The sequence below is a fragment of the Emys orbicularis genome, chromosome 19 (genome assembly GCF_028017835.1).
Source record: "Emys orbicularis isolate rEmyOrb1 chromosome 19, rEmyOrb1.hap1, whole genome shotgun sequence".
Taxonomy (NCBI): Eukaryota; Metazoa; Chordata; order Testudines; family Emydidae; genus Emys; species Emys orbicularis.
Genome location: NC_088701.1, coordinates 23,672,903 through 23,688,521, shown reverse-complemented (window position 1 = coordinate 23,688,521; position 15,619 = coordinate 23,672,903). Strand labels below are relative to the sequence as shown.

General features: G+C 66.0%; 2 protein-coding genes across 2 annotated transcripts in view; both read right to left on the bottom strand.

Annotated features, from left to right (window-relative positions):
- The window catches only part of LOC135891664 (histone-lysine N-methyltransferase 2D-like), a 31,979-nt gene extending 27,248 nt beyond the window's left edge, over positions 1-4,731 (bottom strand). The window contains exons 1-7 of the mRNA XM_065419279.1: positions 3,898-4,731; positions 3,375-3,488; positions 2,635-2,745; positions 2,317-2,421; positions 1,755-1,936; positions 1,071-1,235; positions 106-215 (exon numbers count right to left, since the gene is read on the bottom strand). Coding sequence (XP_065275351.1) covers positions 106-215; positions 1,071-1,235; positions 1,755-1,936; positions 2,317-2,421; positions 2,635-2,745; positions 3,375-3,488; positions 3,898-4,731 — 1,621 coding nt within the window. The remainder of the gene's footprint in view (positions 1-105; positions 216-1,070; positions 1,236-1,754; positions 1,937-2,316; positions 2,422-2,634; positions 2,746-3,374; positions 3,489-3,897) is intronic.
- A 205-nt stretch (positions 4,732-4,936) lies between these two features.
- LOC135891643 (histone-lysine N-methyltransferase 2D-like) lies at positions 4,937-11,024 on the bottom strand. Its single transcript, XM_065419253.1, has 11 exons — positions 10,976-11,024; positions 10,034-10,151; positions 9,432-9,649; positions 8,952-9,061; positions 8,078-8,240; positions 7,239-7,404; positions 6,779-6,893; positions 6,213-6,358; positions 5,751-5,887; positions 5,097-5,225; positions 4,937-4,971 (listed from the first exon to the last, which is right to left on the bottom strand). The coding sequence occupies exons 1-11, from the start codon at positions 11,022-11,024 to the stop codon at positions 4,937-4,939; spliced, it is 1,386 nt and encodes a 461-aa protein (XP_065275325.1).
- Positions 11,025-15,619: the final 4,595 nt, after the last annotated feature.

The window sequence follows — 15,619 nt, the reverse complement described above, 5'->3', positions numbered from 1 at the left end:
CCACTCCCCCAGCCCAGGCCCCCAGGCCCCCACCCCCACCCAGTCCCTCAGCCCCCCCCACCCCCCCGCCACCCCAAGCACCTGCCTCCCGGCGCAGGGACCTACCGACTGGCTTGACCACGTAGGGCTGGCAGGAGCTGCAGTCGAAGCCCTCGTCTGCCGCCTGTTCCACCTCCTCCTCCGTGAAGAGATTGTTGCACACAGCATGGAGCCACCTGGGGGGACAGGGATGGGTAAGGGACGGGGCCCGGACCCCTCCCCGTGGGGACAGGCGCTTGGCTCAGGAATTCCCTTCGATGCAGGAAGTAGGATCCACTGGGCTGGGCCAGGGCGTCAGAGCTCTGCTGCTCCCGGAGGCACCCCCACATTAACCCCGAGCGCCCCAGGGAACCCTCCCAGAGCCCTGTGCTTGGGACGTCACTCTGTCGGTCGGGGGGGCCCAGCCCCAAACAGGGAGCTCTTCAGGGACTAGCAACTCTGGTGTCTCGGCTGGACCCCCCTACAGCAGGGTCAGGGCCCCAAGCACAGCCCCATGTGTCCCCCCGAGGCAGAACCCTGCTCCGGATCTTACACACCTTTCTGACCCTAACATTTCCAGAGACCTTTCCAAAAAACAAAACCAAATGACCCACCCAAGAGTCTGCAGAGAGCCTGAAACAATAGCTCCTGGAGGCATGAACTGACCTGACTCCTTACAAAGGCTGTTGACTCTGAAACCTAATGGTGCCACGGGTGGCCTATGGAGCAGTGAAGATGTGTGCCAGTGCGGATTAGATCGAACCCAACAGCCCAAGGAGCAGGGATTAGGAGGGCTGTGTTGTTCATTTGCATATTTCACTGGGAGCTGTCCCAGAATTCCCAGAGGCTGCTCCCAGATCCAGGGACCAGCCAGTGTTTAGGCCCAGGCTGCATGAAGTAAGGGGGCTTGGCGCGGGCTCCGGGGGGCAAACACCAGCTGGGGTGCCAGACCCCCTGGGAGATGCCATGGCAGCCGTGTGCAGCCCCATGGCTAGCTCCCTCCCACACACACACACACCCCTCCCCCAGGCAGAAAGGGGGCTGGGCCTCACCGGTCGCAGTGCCTGCACTGGATGAGCAGGTCGTCCTCCACGTACTTCACCCGGCAGACGGGGCAGGTGACAAGGCTGGCGCAGGGGGCGCAGTGCGTGTAGTTGTTCTGCCACTCACAGTGGAATCCAGGGGAGCCCGCCCCACACTGCACGCAGCACACGCACCTACCAGAGAGACAGGTCAGCAGCAGCACCACTTCATCCCCTCCATGCCCCCTGGCCCATGCCTCCGACAGCCCCCCACGCACTGCCCCCCCGCCAGCCTGCCCCCCCCCCCGAGAGTCCCCCATCCACTGCCCATCTCATGCCGCACTGCACCCCCGCCGGCCTGCCCACCCACCCTGAGAGCCCCCCATGCACTGCCCATCTCATTCCACACTGCACCCCCGCCCTGCCTGCCCCCCCGCCCCGAGAGCCCCCCCATCTACTGCCCATCTCATTCCACACTGCACCCCCGCCGGCCTGCCCCTCCCCCCCCCCCCCCGAGAGCCCCCCATCCACTGCCCATCTCATGCCACACTGCACGCCCACCCCAGGCCCCATTGCACGCAGAGAGAGAGATGGATCAAGTCGGGGGTCAGAAGAGGCTCCCCCCGCCCTTGGCAAGCCCCACGACATCGCTGCTGCCCAGCAGGCTCCCCCCCCCTCGCTCAGCTGGGTCAGGGCCCCGGCTCCGGCACTCACCACTTGCACTTCCAGCCGCCCTTGGGCACGGTGTGCAGCGGCGGGTCCAGGCAGTAGGTGTGGTAGCTGATGTCGCAGTCGTCACAAAGCAGCAGGCGCGAGGGGTCCGAGGCCTTTCCGCACACCTCACAGACGATGCACTCCACGCAGCGCCAGCCCTTCAGCAGCATCACCTTGGTGATCTGGGGAGCACAGCGGGGCTGGCATGGTGAGGGGGCAGGCAGGGAAGCCCCGCCCCCCGCAGGGCTGGCACGGGGAGGGGGAGGGGGAGGATCAATGGGCACAGAGGTCACACCCCTGCCCAGGACACCAGACCCAGCTCAGAGCACTTCTGCTGGGGCAGAGAGGAAGGCGTGTCCAAGGCCCAGGCATGCAGCCTGCGGGACCTGCCCTAGGGACCCCAGCCCCACGCTGGAAGGGGCCCAGCAGCACTGGGACCCATGTGAAATGGCAGCTGATGGGAGAACCCGGGTGCAGGGGGAGAGCTGCTCCCAAAGGTGCACCAGGGCAGGGGGCCCAGACTGCGGCTTGGGGGAATCCAGCGTCTCCCACTCCGCCTTACCTTGCTGTTGACGCAGTAGGGGTGGTAGCACTGCGAGCACTGGGAACAGGCCAGCAGGTGCCCCTCCGCCCCGCGCCCGAAGCTGCCGCACACCACGCACATGTCCTGCCGGGGAGAGACAGACGTCGGGGGGGCTGGGCAGAGACACAGAGTCCCCCGGCCGAGCCTGGAACCCGGCTCTTCCCCTCCTCCCCTCCCCCCGGACCGAGCCCGGAACCCGGCTCCTCCCCTCCTTCCCCCCCGGGCCGAGCCCGGAACCCGGCTCCTCTGCTCCCCAGAACCCCACTCCTTCCCCGTGAGGCCCATCTGCTCCCCCACCTGCATGAGGACGAACTTGTCCGTGTTGGAGAAAAGCACCACGGTGTTCTGCATGGTGTCATCCTCCTCTTCGTCATCCTCCTTGCTGGGGGAGCTGTCGATATCCGCTAGCTGGGGGAGCGGGCGAGACAGGGCGAACACGTCACCGACGGAGCAGGCACGGACCCCCACACTGAGCCGGGCACCCCAGGGCAATGCTCAGTGCCAATCCGGCCGGCTGAGCCAGAGATGGAAGCACCAGGTTCCCCTGCAAGGCTGGGGAGGGGCCTGGCTTAGACACTGGGGGAGAAGGATGTGCTGCAGCACCCCCCAGCCCACGAGGGGAAAGGCCCTGTCCTCCCTCTCTCCCCAGCCAGTCCCCCCACCCACCCTAGAGCTCATCAAACCCAGAGCCCCCTGGAGGCATGTCCCCCCCAAGCCAGCCAGTCTTCCCGGCCTGGGATCTGAGCCGGCACCCCCTAGAGGAGAGAGGGCCCCCCCATACCCACCAATCCTGCCGACTGCCCAATGGAGAGACGCTACCAATTCTGGTTTGAGCCACTGGGGGTTGGGGGGTCAGAGCCCATCAGTACAAGGCTCCTAGGGGTCACTCACCAACCCCAATGCTCCAGATACCGGCAGTGGCCTGGGCCCCCCACAGATCCCACCCTGGGGAGCAAGGGGACCCACAGCAGCCGCTTCCAAGGGCCGGGGGGGGGGGGCAACGCAGGGATGCAGAACCCCCCCCAGCCCAGCCTTACCGCGAGGGTCTCAATGGACGAGGTGGTCGACTTCAGCCGAGCTCGGCCCCGGCCCCGGCCCCCCTGGGTCCCGCCTCGGGGGCGCCTCCTCCCCGGGAAGCTGCTGCTGCGACCCTAGGGCCGAGGGGAGGGGGGGGGTTACAGCAACACCCAGGCTTCCCAGAGCCAGGGGACCTGCTCCAGCCGGCACGGCCCCCTGCCCACTCCAGGGGGCACCAGGAGATGGCACAGCCCCCGGGACTCGTGGGCGGGGCGGGACCCATAGGGGCTACCTCTCTTCCCCCTTGTCCCCACCCGGCACCTCAGCAAAACGGCCAGCAGGGGGTGGCACTGACAGCTGGGGGGGGTGCAGGGGCCAGCCTGACTCAGCTTGGTGGGGGGGGCGCACAGCATGTGGTGAAGGGGTGCCCAGAGCCAGGCCCGAGCCCAGCAGGGACAGCGAGAGAGCCCCCCATCCTGGTGCCCCCGCCACTCCCTGTACCCATGCCCCCCCTTGCCTGCCCGTGCCCCGGTCCCCCCTTACCTGCTTGACACGGGAGCGCCCCGGCGAGCTGCGCCGACGCCCCTTCTCCCCCTCGCCCTTGGCCCCAGCGCCTGGCTCGAAGAGCAGCGAGTCGTCCGTCTCGGCCAGCGAGTCGGTGCAGTGGGGCAGGGAGCCGGCGTCGTCCTTCTGCAGGCTGTCGGTGGAGGTCATGCCCAGCTCCATGGAGAGCGAGCCCCCGCCCTCGGGGTCCGGAGAGCCCAGCAGGGGCTCCGAGCCGGGGAAGCTGCTCCTGGTGTCGCCCTGGCTCAGGTTGGAGATCTCGTTGACGATGTCTGACTTGATGAGGGTGGGACGGGGCCGCAGGATGGGGGGCTCGGGGCCCACTTCCTCCCCACGCTCCAGCAGCTTCCCGCCCGTCCCATACACCTCCATCGGGGTGGCTGGGCCCAGCTCCTCGGGCTCCAGCAGCATGGGGGACCCCTTAGGCTCGCTGGTGAAGCTGACCGGGGTCTGGCTGGACTCAGGGTCCCCCCGGCCCCGGCTCTCCTCCAGCCCGTCCTCACTCAGTTGGGGAGAGCCCCTCCCCCCGGGCCCTGCCTGCTCCAGCCCAGCAGCTGCCTCCTCCTCTTCCTCCCCCGCCAAGCCTGGGAACGGCCCCAGGGCCACAGCTGGGGTGGGCTGGGCGCCATCCTCCGCAGGGCTGGCCAGGGACCCCGCCTCGCCCCCTGCCGTGTCCATCCCCTCCTCCTCCCCACACTCCATCGCTTCCCTGGGCTGCGGGGGGCCCAGCTGGGGAGCAGGGGAGCCTGGCAGGGGGGCCGCGGGGAGCGTCTCTGTCCGGGGGGGGGAGGCGGCAGCAGGCGCCTTCTCCATGGGGGGCTGGGGGCTGCCCGCAGGCTCCAGCAGGGCCGCGGTGATGGCAGGGGGTCCCGCTGGCTGCTCGGGGGCCAGTTCCTCTTTGGCATCCGGTGGCCGCTCCTCGGGGCGGGCGGGCGACGTGGCAACGGGGGGGTCTGGGGAGAGAATCAAGGGCGACGGTCACTCTCGTGGGGGTGCAGAACCCCCAGCCCCCAGAGGATCAATAGCGCCCTACTTCATTGGTCGGCTCGGAGCCTCCCAAGCAGAGGGCCCAACTCCCAGAATGCTCTGGGGGAGCCTTGGCCCACTGCCCCCTCCCCCCAGATAATGGCAGACCTCGCAGACCCACCCCCAGGGGTGTTCATGGGGCACCCCCTCACCTGGGGGGGCTGGGGGCGGGGCTGGTGGTTCAGGGGCCGTCTCGGGGGGTGTTGGCTCTGTCGCCTCGTCCTTGGCAGGTGCTGCCGGGCCTGGCGCCTCCTCCGGCTCCTCCGCCTCTGGAGCGGGACCTGGGGGACAGGACAGCTGGTTGTGGGAGGGCAGGAGGGAGAGACCCCTGCCTCGCCCACTCCCCTGGATCAGCAGGCCCAACTGCAGCGCCCAGCACCCGCAGGCCAAGCAGCGCCACCTAGTGCCTCCTGGCAGGCAGCGCAGGGCCACTGGGCTCTGCCTGGGCTCCCACCCCCTCCCTCGGGGATGGGGGCGCAGCCTGGGGGACACGCAAACACCCCACTTGCCCACGTTCCCTGGGCTCTCCCAAGCTCCAGCCTCTCTGCAGGGCCACCCAGACAGAAGCAAATACGACCGCTGGCTTAAAGAAGGGGAGAAACTGAGGCACGGGGGGAGGGACTGGCCCAAGGTCCCGCAGCAGGTCAGTGCTGGAGCTGGGAATAGACGCCAGGGCCCTTCCTCCTGGCTGTGGTGAAGAGGCTGATGGAAACTCGTGGCACCAAGGGATAAGTCTGACAGGCCCACGCTGGGGTCAGGGCCCCCCCAGTGCTGTGGGGCCAGCGTGGGGTGGGGCATGCGCTCACCTAGTGGTTTGGCTTCACACCCCGAGGGCATCTCTTCCTGGGGCACGGCCCCGTCCGGCTGCGGGTGCTTCTGCTGCCCTTGACACGCCAGGCAGGTGGAACCCCCTGCCACGTCGCTGCCATCCGGGGGCAAGGGCCTGGGGGGATGAGCCACATGAGGAGTGTCTGAGAGCCCCTGACCCATCCGGCCGGCCAGAGATGCTGTGAGGACTGGGAGGCTGGGGAGGAGGGATCCTCCCCCCTCCCCAGGCCCCCACAGTGGGGCTGCAGCTAGAACACACCCTAGACCCAAAAACACCCACCCGGTGGTGCCCACGGCCCCTCCCCTGGCACCTGCTGCACTGGGCTCAGCAGCTTATAACGGGGGGGTGGGGGGGGCTATCCAGCACAGCCAGGCCCAGACCCTCCTGCCCCCCTGCAGGACCCCCATGCAGTTCCAAGGGGACCCCCTTTGCAACTCACTTCTGGCAGCGCCGCGCGGCATCGGTGCCTCCCGCTGCGTTCCGGTGCCGCTGACACCCTTCACACACCGAGTAGTTCTCATACCAGTGGCACCCGGGGTCGAGCGCCGCCGGCCGTGACCCACAGTCAGAGCACACCCGGCAGTTCTGCAGGGAGACAGACAGTCAGGGGGGCAGAGAATGGGACATGGGGCCTTCCCCCTCTAGGGGGCAGTGGATCTGATCTGACCCCAAGGCAGGGGTCAAGGACTGGCTGGCTCAGTGGGGTGGGGAATGGGGCATTTCCCCTCTGGGTGGCACCAGCTCTGACCAGGCCCCAGGGCAGGAGTGGGGGACTGGCTGGCTCAGGGTGGGTGCTGTGCAGGGATTTCCTCCCCTTGGATTATGGGGGAGGTGGGCCTGGGGGTCCTGGTCCCTCCCCCGGGGGCGCTGGCATCAGGTGAAGCAAAGCAGGGCCGGCTCCGTGGGACGAGCTGCCCGGGCCCCGGAGCAGATGCCACCCTGGCAGTCGGCCGGGCCCGGCCTCCCCGGGGCGCCCCCTGCAGGCGATGCAGGTATGGAGCCCACCTTGCACTTCCAGGAGTCCGTGGGAAGGCTCTCGATGGCCGGCTTCAAGCAGAACGTGTGGTAGCCCTTGTCACAGGCCTCGCACACCAGCATCATGGAGTCCGCGCCGGGCTGTCTGCAGGGAAGACGCTGCTGTCAGACAAGCCCCGGGCCCCTCACAGACTGAGCGCCGCCCCGGCCTCCCCACAGCTCTCTGGAGAGAGCAACGCTGAGGATATAACCCAGGAGTCCGGACTCCCAGCCCCCCGCCTCTAACCCACTAGACTCCCCTCCCCGAGCTGGGCATAGAACCCAGGAGTCCTGGCTCCCAGGCCCTGTCCTTGCTGTAACTCACTACACCCCACTCCTCTCAAAGAGCTGGGGATAGAACCCAGGAGTCCTGGCTCCCAGCCCCCCCTCCCCAGACCAGGAAGGCTGGTGCGGGTCACACAGGGCCCGTGCCCGGGGTTTTGCCACCTACCTGCATGTTTGGCAGACTTTGCACTCGGGACACTGCCAGCCAGAGCGCTTGCGCGGCGTGACGGGGACGTCCAGGCAGGTGCCGTGGTAGTGCAGCCCGCAGCTGGTGCAGAAGAGCAGGTCGCGCAGGTCCCCCGGCCCGTCGCAAACCATGCATCGCGAGTCCTCTGGGCGTGGGAGGCAGGGAGTCAGGGAAACAAACCCTCCTGCACCCGCACTGCCCGGGATGCCCAGCCTCTCCCTCTCCCCTCAAAGCCCTGTGCCATAGATCCTGCCCATCCCCTACGGCTTCCCCCTGGCTAGCAGCATCCTCAGCCCCCCCGCAACACACCCTCCCCCTCAAGGATCTCACAGCACCTCACCGACATCCATCACAGCCGTGATAGATCCAGGAAGAGAACCCAGGAGACCTGGCTCCCAGCCCCTTCCCACCCACTCTAACCACTAGACCCAATTCCCCTATCTGAGTCCTGGCTCCCAGCCCCCTGCTCTTACCACTCGCCCCCACTCCCCTCCCAGAGCTGGGATAGAACCCAGGAGTCCTGGCTCCCAGCCCCCTGCTCTTACCACTCGCCCCCACTCCCCTCCCAGAGCTGGGATAGAACCCAGGAGTCCTGGCTCCCAGCCCCCCCTGCTCTAACCACTAGACCCCACTCCCCTCCCAGAGCTGGGATAGAACCCAGGAGTCCTGGCTCCCAGCCCCCCCTGCTCTAACCACTAGACCCCACTCCCCCAGCTCCTTAAGGCTCCCATTATCCCCTCCAAAACTCCACCAACCCAGTGGCAGAGGTGCCCCCAAGCAGCCCCGGTCCCTGCCCTTCTTCACGGGGCGGCACCTACCCATCTGCACTGCCTCGCTCACGTGCTCCGGGCACAGGAGCCAGAGGGTTTTCATAGACTGGAAGGAGCCGCTGGCCGCCGCGCACGGGAAGTGGTAGTGCCGCGGACACCCCTCCGAGTGGCACTGAATGGTAGCACCCATCCTCTGACAGTGTTCACATTTCTGAAAGCAGCAGGGACCCCAGCCCGGGTCAGAGATGCGGATGGATGGACGCTGCCGCAGCTTGGCTCCGCCGGGGCGATCCCCAAGAGCCCACTAGCCCCCACATGCGGCCACCTCTGGGGTGAGGTGCGGCAGCTGCTTAGCAGCTATGAAGCAACATGAGGCAAGGATCCCTCATCTGGGGCTGAGATGCAGCCACCTCTGGGGTGGGACATAGCAGCTGCTCGCACAGTGATCGCTCACGCAGCACAGATACGCAGACACCCCCTGAGGGGAGCAGGGCAGCTGATTAACAGCCTGGCAGTTTAGGACAGGAAGTGAAGGAGAAGCCCTTAGCCGGGCGCAGCCTGTGGGTGGGAAATCAGGGACGTAAATGCAAACACCCCTTTGGTGTTTGCCCAGGAGGCCAGGGTTCGTGCTGAGAGCCCCAGGGGCAGGGCCTCACTTTTACACCTCTTATGGGGGACAGTGCCTGTGGCAGCATCGGGACCCCAGCGCTGGCAGAGGGGAATGTCCCGTCCCCCCACCCCGTCCCTTCCTCAGAGGTCTCCCCTCCCGGGGAGGGGGGGGGGCCACTGGCTCCACTCTGATTAGCCAGACACCCCACATGAGCGCAGCCCAAGGGGTCGCCTACCCCCCCACGGCTGCCCCAATGCCGGGGGCCCGCAGGCCCTCCTTCCCCTTCCCATTTGCTCGCCCCCACCCCCTCACCTGCGAGATCCCTGAGAAAACAGCTTTGTCCACGTTGCTCAGCCCGGCTCCGGCCTGCCGCTGCACCCCCGCCGACCAGGCAGCGCACCAGTGGTGGGCCCAGCAGTGCCCTGCGAGGGGAGGCAAGGTGTTAAGGGAGGCGGGGTCAGGGTAGGAGCCCCCCGCTATCCTTCTCCGGAACTCTGCCAGTGGGTGGGGAGCCCTCCACAGAGACATCTCGGGACCCCACGGAGGGGGCACAAAGCGCCTGAAAAGGAAGGAGACGCCCGAGCTCCACAGCAGCCTTGGCGCTTGTGTCCCTGGGCGGGGGGCACTGGCAGAACGAGGGGGTGTGAGAGGCTAGGGCTGGGGTGGCAGGGGCAGCAGGGGGCACCAGTACAGCTGGGGGTGGGGAGCCTAGGGCTGGGGCAGCAGGGGGCAGGGGTAGCAGTGGCACCAGCAGGCCTCGCGGAAGGAAGACGCTCGCCCCATGCTGCTTACCCGTTGGCTCGAAGAGCTCTCCTGGCGACACCCCCTCCGCGAAGCCGATCAGGGACAGGTCGCCCCCAGGGGCCAGAGTCTCGCCAGGGCCCCTCCCGGCCGGCAGCCCGGAGAGACGCTCAGTCCAGTCGGGCGCCGGCTCGAAACGCTGGAGCTTCCCCTGCCCATGCAGGCGCCACTCGCCGCAGTTGCAGAGGGCGCAACGCCTGGGCAGGGCGCTGGGGGCGGAGACGAGAGCAGAGTCAGTGGGGGCAGGGTGGGGGGCCCCCAGAAACACACTCCCCTCCCCCCCTCCAGTCACGACCCCTCCAATGTCCTCCTGCACCCATGTCTCCTTCCCGTCCCTGGGGGGCAGAGGGCATCCCAGCATCCCCCTGGGCTTTTGGGTCCCAGCACCGATCGGGCAGCTCCATTTGGCTTCCCTACAAGACAGGGGATCGGGGGCCTGAGCTCTAGGCTGGGCCCCTCTGGGGCATCATTCAGGTGGGAGGGACCCACTCCCCTCGTCTGCTCCCTGCCCTAAATCACAGCACCCAACTCCTGGCTCTGCTCCCCTTCCCCCCGCACCCAGTGTCGCAGGTGTCCCATCCCCCAACACTCACCTGCAAGCCTGGGGCGGCTCCTTGGCTTCCGGCTCCTGGGCAGTGGGGGCCCCTTCCGGCGGCTTCAGGGGGTCTCCTTCCGCGCCACCCCGCTCTTCCGAAAACGCACCCCCGTCGGCTGCAACAGGGGAGCTGCCCCGTCAGGATCCCAGCAGCAGAGGTGCCCCCCCACTGTTACACCAATCTCCCCCCTCCCCACCACCCCTGACACCCCCACAGGCACAGCCCCTGCCACGGCTCAGCACGGCCCTTCTACTTTCAGGGCACCGAGTGCAGCCCCCTCACCCAGCAGAGGCCGTCCCACTGGGGGATCCCTCTGCACCGGGCGGCTGCATGTCGGCCCCACCTTAGCCCAGGCAGCTCCCCGGGACGCACCACGGGGCCCTAACAGGACAGTGCAACACCTAGTGAACCACCTGCCTCACCAGTCACATCCCCAGCATGGCGTGGATCATTCAGCCATCGGCCCCCTCCAGGCCCTTCGCCCACGGCTCACCGCTGCTCCCTGGTTACTGGGCTGGGCCAGTTTCAGACCCATTGCTCTGATGGGGAAACTGAGGCACTAGCCCAAGATCAAACAATACAGCTGGGGATAGAACCCAGGAGTCCTGGCTCCCAGCCCCCCCAGCTCTAACCTCTCGACCCCACTCTTTAGGGGAAGGAGTTTCAGGTAAGCGGGGGACACACAGGAGCTGGCAATTCCCATGTAACAATGCCCCAAAACTCCAGGTAAAATGTGGCCAATTTGGCTGTTTCTGTGGGACGGAGGATGGGGACGTGTGGCCCCATCTCACCAGACACGGGCCATACCCCTGTGCCATGCCACACTGCAGCCCTTGGCAACGGCTCAGGGTAGCCTCCAGCCCAGGCAGCTCCGGCAGAGCTGCAATGGGTGCCCCCAGCAATGCCCCATCTGGCTCCACCCCCCTGCCCCGGACTCACCTGGCACCTCACAGTCTTTGGCCTGGCTGGGCGGTTTCCGATCATCCATCCCGTCTCCTGCCGTCCCTCCCAGAGAGACCTGCGGCGGGGAGGAGGGGACACGTCAGCTCATTAACACCGGCCATGCCCTCGCCCCCCGTGCCCTTCGTCTGCCCCCAGCCCTCCTCCCATTGGCACGCCAGACCCTCGGCCGCTGGCACAGACCCCGCACCGCGAGACCGAGCCGCTCGCCTCTGGGTCACCTGTCCCAGGCCTGAGGAGCGGCCGCAGGCGTCGCTCCCACCAGACGGCCGCTCGAGTGGGGTAGGTCTCAGCCAGCTCCCTGCAGGCAAGGGCCCATGTCACAGAAACCAGCCCCACAGCCCCAGCAGGCCAGGAACCTCTCTAGCCAACCCCTCTCCCTGCCCCCACCCCACAGGGGTCAGCTCCCAACCACCTGCAAACCCCAAGGCCTGTCTGGGGCAGTGCCAGCCCCACAGGCCTGGAGTCTGCAGTTCTCTGCTTAGCTAGAGCGGGTGCAGCCAGGGCAGTGACACGACAGGCTTCCCTGCCACAAACACGGTCCCGACCCCTTCACTCGCCTGCCGAGAGCCAGCGGGGCTGTCCCCCGCCTGGGCATCGTCAGCGCCAGACAATGCCCAGAGACACCCCCGCATGTGCACGGAGTCCTGGCAAACGGGTGGTGCCCACTGGGCTCATCACATAATCCCCCCCAATCAGAACCAGCCCTGTGCATCAGCAGCCGGGACACGGAGAGGAAGCTCCTCTCCCACCCCAGGGTGGCTCTGCAGGGCCAGGCTGGTGGGGCAGCTGGAGGCAGGACTCCGTCACCAGGGCCGTCAGACAGGCACCTGCCGGCACCACAAGAACGACCAGCATGCGCCCCACGGCGGGTCTGTTCTGGGGAGGTCTGGCCAAATCCCAGGCTTGTGCTAAAGTAAGCAGGACCAGAGAAACTGGGGGGGGGGGGGGGGGAGAGAAGGATCCCAGCATGCTTTGCTCCGAGCACACATTTCTCAGGACCCGTGTGCCAGCCGGACACGCCTCCCACACTCCGAACCCCTGCCTGGTCCCACAACCCCAGCTGCCCGCCTCTCCTACAATGCTACCCAAGGACAAACGGAACCAGGCCAGCTGCGGCCAGCACCCAGGTGCAACATGGGAGATGTAGTTCTACCGGCTGGCCACGGCCGTGGGCCCAGGAACAGGAAGGGGTCGGCGCAGCGTATCTGGGGCAGGGTGTTCGCAGGCGAGGCCTGTGGCATCTGCATGGACTGACCTCAATTAGAGCCACCGCAGGTGGTAGCCGCCAGCTTCCTTCCTAGCACAGCCCACAGGAGTGGGCACCCCCAGACGCCAGCTGGCTCATGGGTTCGGGGGGCCAGGCCTCGCTGAGAAGCAGCTGGCCCAGTGGGGGCACCAGGCGATGCCACCTTACCCACCACGCTGCAGTCCAAAGCTAGAGCGAAAACAAGGGCGTGCGGACGCGCTCAGGGCTCCGTCCCCTGCCACTGTGTGATCTTGGACAAGCTGCCGCCTCTCCGTGACTCAGTTTCCCCACCAGCGTCACAGGCGGATGCTGCCCTCCCCAGCCCAGTCCTTAACGAGCGCATCAGGCCAGAGGGCAGTGTTTGTTTGACCTTCCCCTGGGCGCATAGACTCTCCTAAGCGCAATGGGATTGTTCCCTGCGAGCAGCCAGGGTTCGAAGTGTCGCCTGAAGACGGAGTTTCCTGGGGCAAAGTCCCCCGGGGACAATGGTGGAAGGGGAAGAGCACGCCCCCAAAAACATCCCAAGGTGCTCTGCACCAGTCTCCCGTCCAGGCAGTGATCAGCCTTGACCCTGCTTAGCTTCAGAGATCCACTGAGCCCTCAGCTGGGGCTGGCTGCATGGACAGTTCACCTGGGGGGAGACATCACCTCCCCCAGGCCCTGGAACAGCTGGCCCCAGGCACTGTCAGAGATGGAGCACTGGGCTAGACGGCTCCAATCTGCTGGAGCCTGAGGGATGTTCTGTGCCACCTCCCCAGCCGAGCTTCCTTGGGAGGCAAGGCACCTGCTGGTGGAGTGGGCCACGAGCCCTCTGACCACCCACCCCCGGCCTTTGCCCCGGAGTCCTGGAAAGCCAAGTACAGCTTTACCCAACCCACCCAGGCATCGCCAGCCATGAGGGCAGGAGAGGATGAGAACTAGGTCAAAGTATGGGGCTGGAGGGCCAGAGACAGCAGCTCCCATGTTAGCACGCTCCAGCCGCCATGTCTGCGTCTGGTGGGAAGCAGCATGGCCTAGTGTTCAGAGTAGGAGATTTGTCTGGGGAGTGGGGGCTGGTGAGTTAGAGCAGGGGAGGGGTGGGAGCCAGGACTCCTGGGTTCTCTCCCCAGCTCTGGGAGGGGAGTGGGGTCTGGTAGATTAGAGCAGGGGGCTGAGAGCCAGGACTCCTGGGTTCTCTCCCCAGCTCTGGGAGGGGAGTGGGGTCTGGTAGGTTAGAGCAGGGGAGGGGTGGGAGCCAGGACTCCTGGGTTCTCTCCCCGGCTCTGGGAGGGGGCTGGAGCAGGGGGGCTGGGAGCTGGAACACCTGGATTCCGTTTTGACTCCCATTGTGACCTTGGGCCAGTCACTTCTCAGCACCTCAGTCTCCTCCTACTGCAGAAAGTGGGTAGATGAGGCACAACCTGGCGAGCTGCCAAGCCACTCCACTCCCCACTGACCCCAGCAGGACCCAAGGGGCACGCAGCCCCCCAGGGCCAAGCCAGGCATTCACAGGTTGCTTTGAGGTCCCCTAAAAGAAAGTCACTGGAGAAAAGGCCAGGTGGGATAGAACTGATGGCACCAGAGGCGGGACAAGCACGAGGGAGCCTTGTTCCAGACTGGCAGGGCCTGGGTACGCCCCTGCCAGCATCACCAACCTCTCGCTGGTGCCACCAGGGTCAGCAACGGACCTTCACGGAAAACCTGGGCTGAGAACGAGACCTCCCTCCGCCACGGGGGGGGGGCAGGGAGAAAATGGACTGAACCATTGCTGGCCGTTTCTCTGTCGGATGCAAAAGACCTCGAGGTCTCAGTAAGCAAAATCAGTGCACACGAGCACCTTGGGCCCCGATCCCACAAGCGGATCCCTGTGGGCAGATCCCTGCATCCACAGCGGCTCGGCAGGGGGGGCAAAGGCTCAGCCCTCATGGAGCCGATTGCAGAAGCAGGGCCATAGAGACAAACCCCCACTGAATCCTGGACTGAAGGGCCAAAAACCCAAACCCACCCTCAAGATTCCCAGAGACGTTTTCCTTCCCGAGCTGCAGGATTTGCCACAACAACCAAGTTCTGGATTAAGAAGCAATTTGGGCAGCTCCAAGCTGGCGCCAAAACTGAAACGTCTTCAAGGGATTGTGTCGGGGGCGGATTTCCTGTGACCCCCCCTCAGAGCATCACCCCCCCCATTCTAGTGCATGCTCCAAAGGCCAGGGCAGGGGGCCGTAATTTCATTGCTCCACTGAGCCTCACCCCAAGGGGCTTTTGTGTTTTGTTTTTAATTAGGTCCTGCAACACCCCACCCTAAAAAGACCAAATCAGAGATGGGACCCCGGACCCCCTCGCAACACAGAAAAACGGCTTATGGGAGATGCACAGCCACACAACCACACAGGGAGTGGGGCTGAGAGCGCGGTGAAGGCCCTGGATGGAGCCAGGACGCCTGTGTCCTACGGGGGGAGTGTTGTCAAGTGGTTGGAGCAAGGGCCTGGGCATCTGGTCAGCAAAAAAGAGACACGAGGCGCCCCCCAAAAGAACTGGGTTTAGGTGGATTGTGACAGCAGGGACACAAAACACTGCAGCCTGACCAGACCCGACACAGGATCCCTTCCCTCTGACGCCCCGCTCTGCCGGCGTAAACGTGGAGTAACAATGCCAGCGGAGCGGCTCCCGTTTTACACCAGCGCGACGCAGCTCAGAACCTGGCCTGCAGCAGTTCTAACCTGGCCTTCATTTAAGCAGCACATGGTGTCCCTTTAGATTGATTGATTGATTGGGGGAGCCCGGGGGGCTGCCTTTGAGCCCGGACTCTGGAGATGAAATATGCAGCGAGCCCGGCCTTATTCAGCAGAATGCACGGCCCGGCTCCAGCCCTGGCACTGCAGCCCTTGGGACTCCCGGCCATTGCGTCAGTTTATAGGGGGGCAGACCCAGCATTACTCCCACTGCGTGCCCTCCCCAGTATCCTCTCTTCCCCATGCGACAGGAGAGGCAGCGGGAGGCGACGGAGGCTGGAGGTGGCACCCATGGGGAACAGCACATACAGGGAGAGCAACAGGTGCAGCCCGGCCTGTCCTGAGACCACAGACAGAGAAAGTGTTTGTGGATTTGCTGGGGAAGAGGGCCCCCCCCAACACACACACACACTCTCATCCACCACACCCGGGAAGCTCAGACAGGAGCCGGATTTAACTGGGGGGACAGGCGCAGAATCTGGGCCCCACGGTCTTTGACGCCAGTGATGGGGGAGGGGTGGGAACTGCCTACCCAGGGCTGTGGGTCCTGTTCCCCTGAAGCTCAGGGATCAAAGAGAGAAGCTGCTGGGGAACAAAAGCCTGGGAAGCCACATTGCTGCCTGGGAAAGGGGGGAGAACTAAGCAAGAGCTCGGCCCCCCCACCCC

What these genes read in the sequence shown, in the direction of transcription:
- LOC135891643 (XM_065419253.1), bottom strand. Translation starts at nt 11,024, where the DNA reads ATGGATGATCGGAAACCGCCCAGCCAGGCCAAAGACTGTGAGGTGCCA. An exon ending in AGAGCTCTTCGAGCCAACGG is followed by an intron (nt 9,062 to 9,431) that starts GTAAGCAGCATG and finishes CTCCCCTCGCAG; the next exon opens with GGCACTGCTGGGCCCACCAC. An exon ending in GCCGCGCGGCGCTGCCAGAA is followed by an intron (nt 5,888 to 6,212) that starts GTGAGTTGCAAA and finishes TCATCCCCCCAG; the next exon opens with GCCCTTGCCCCCGGATGGCA.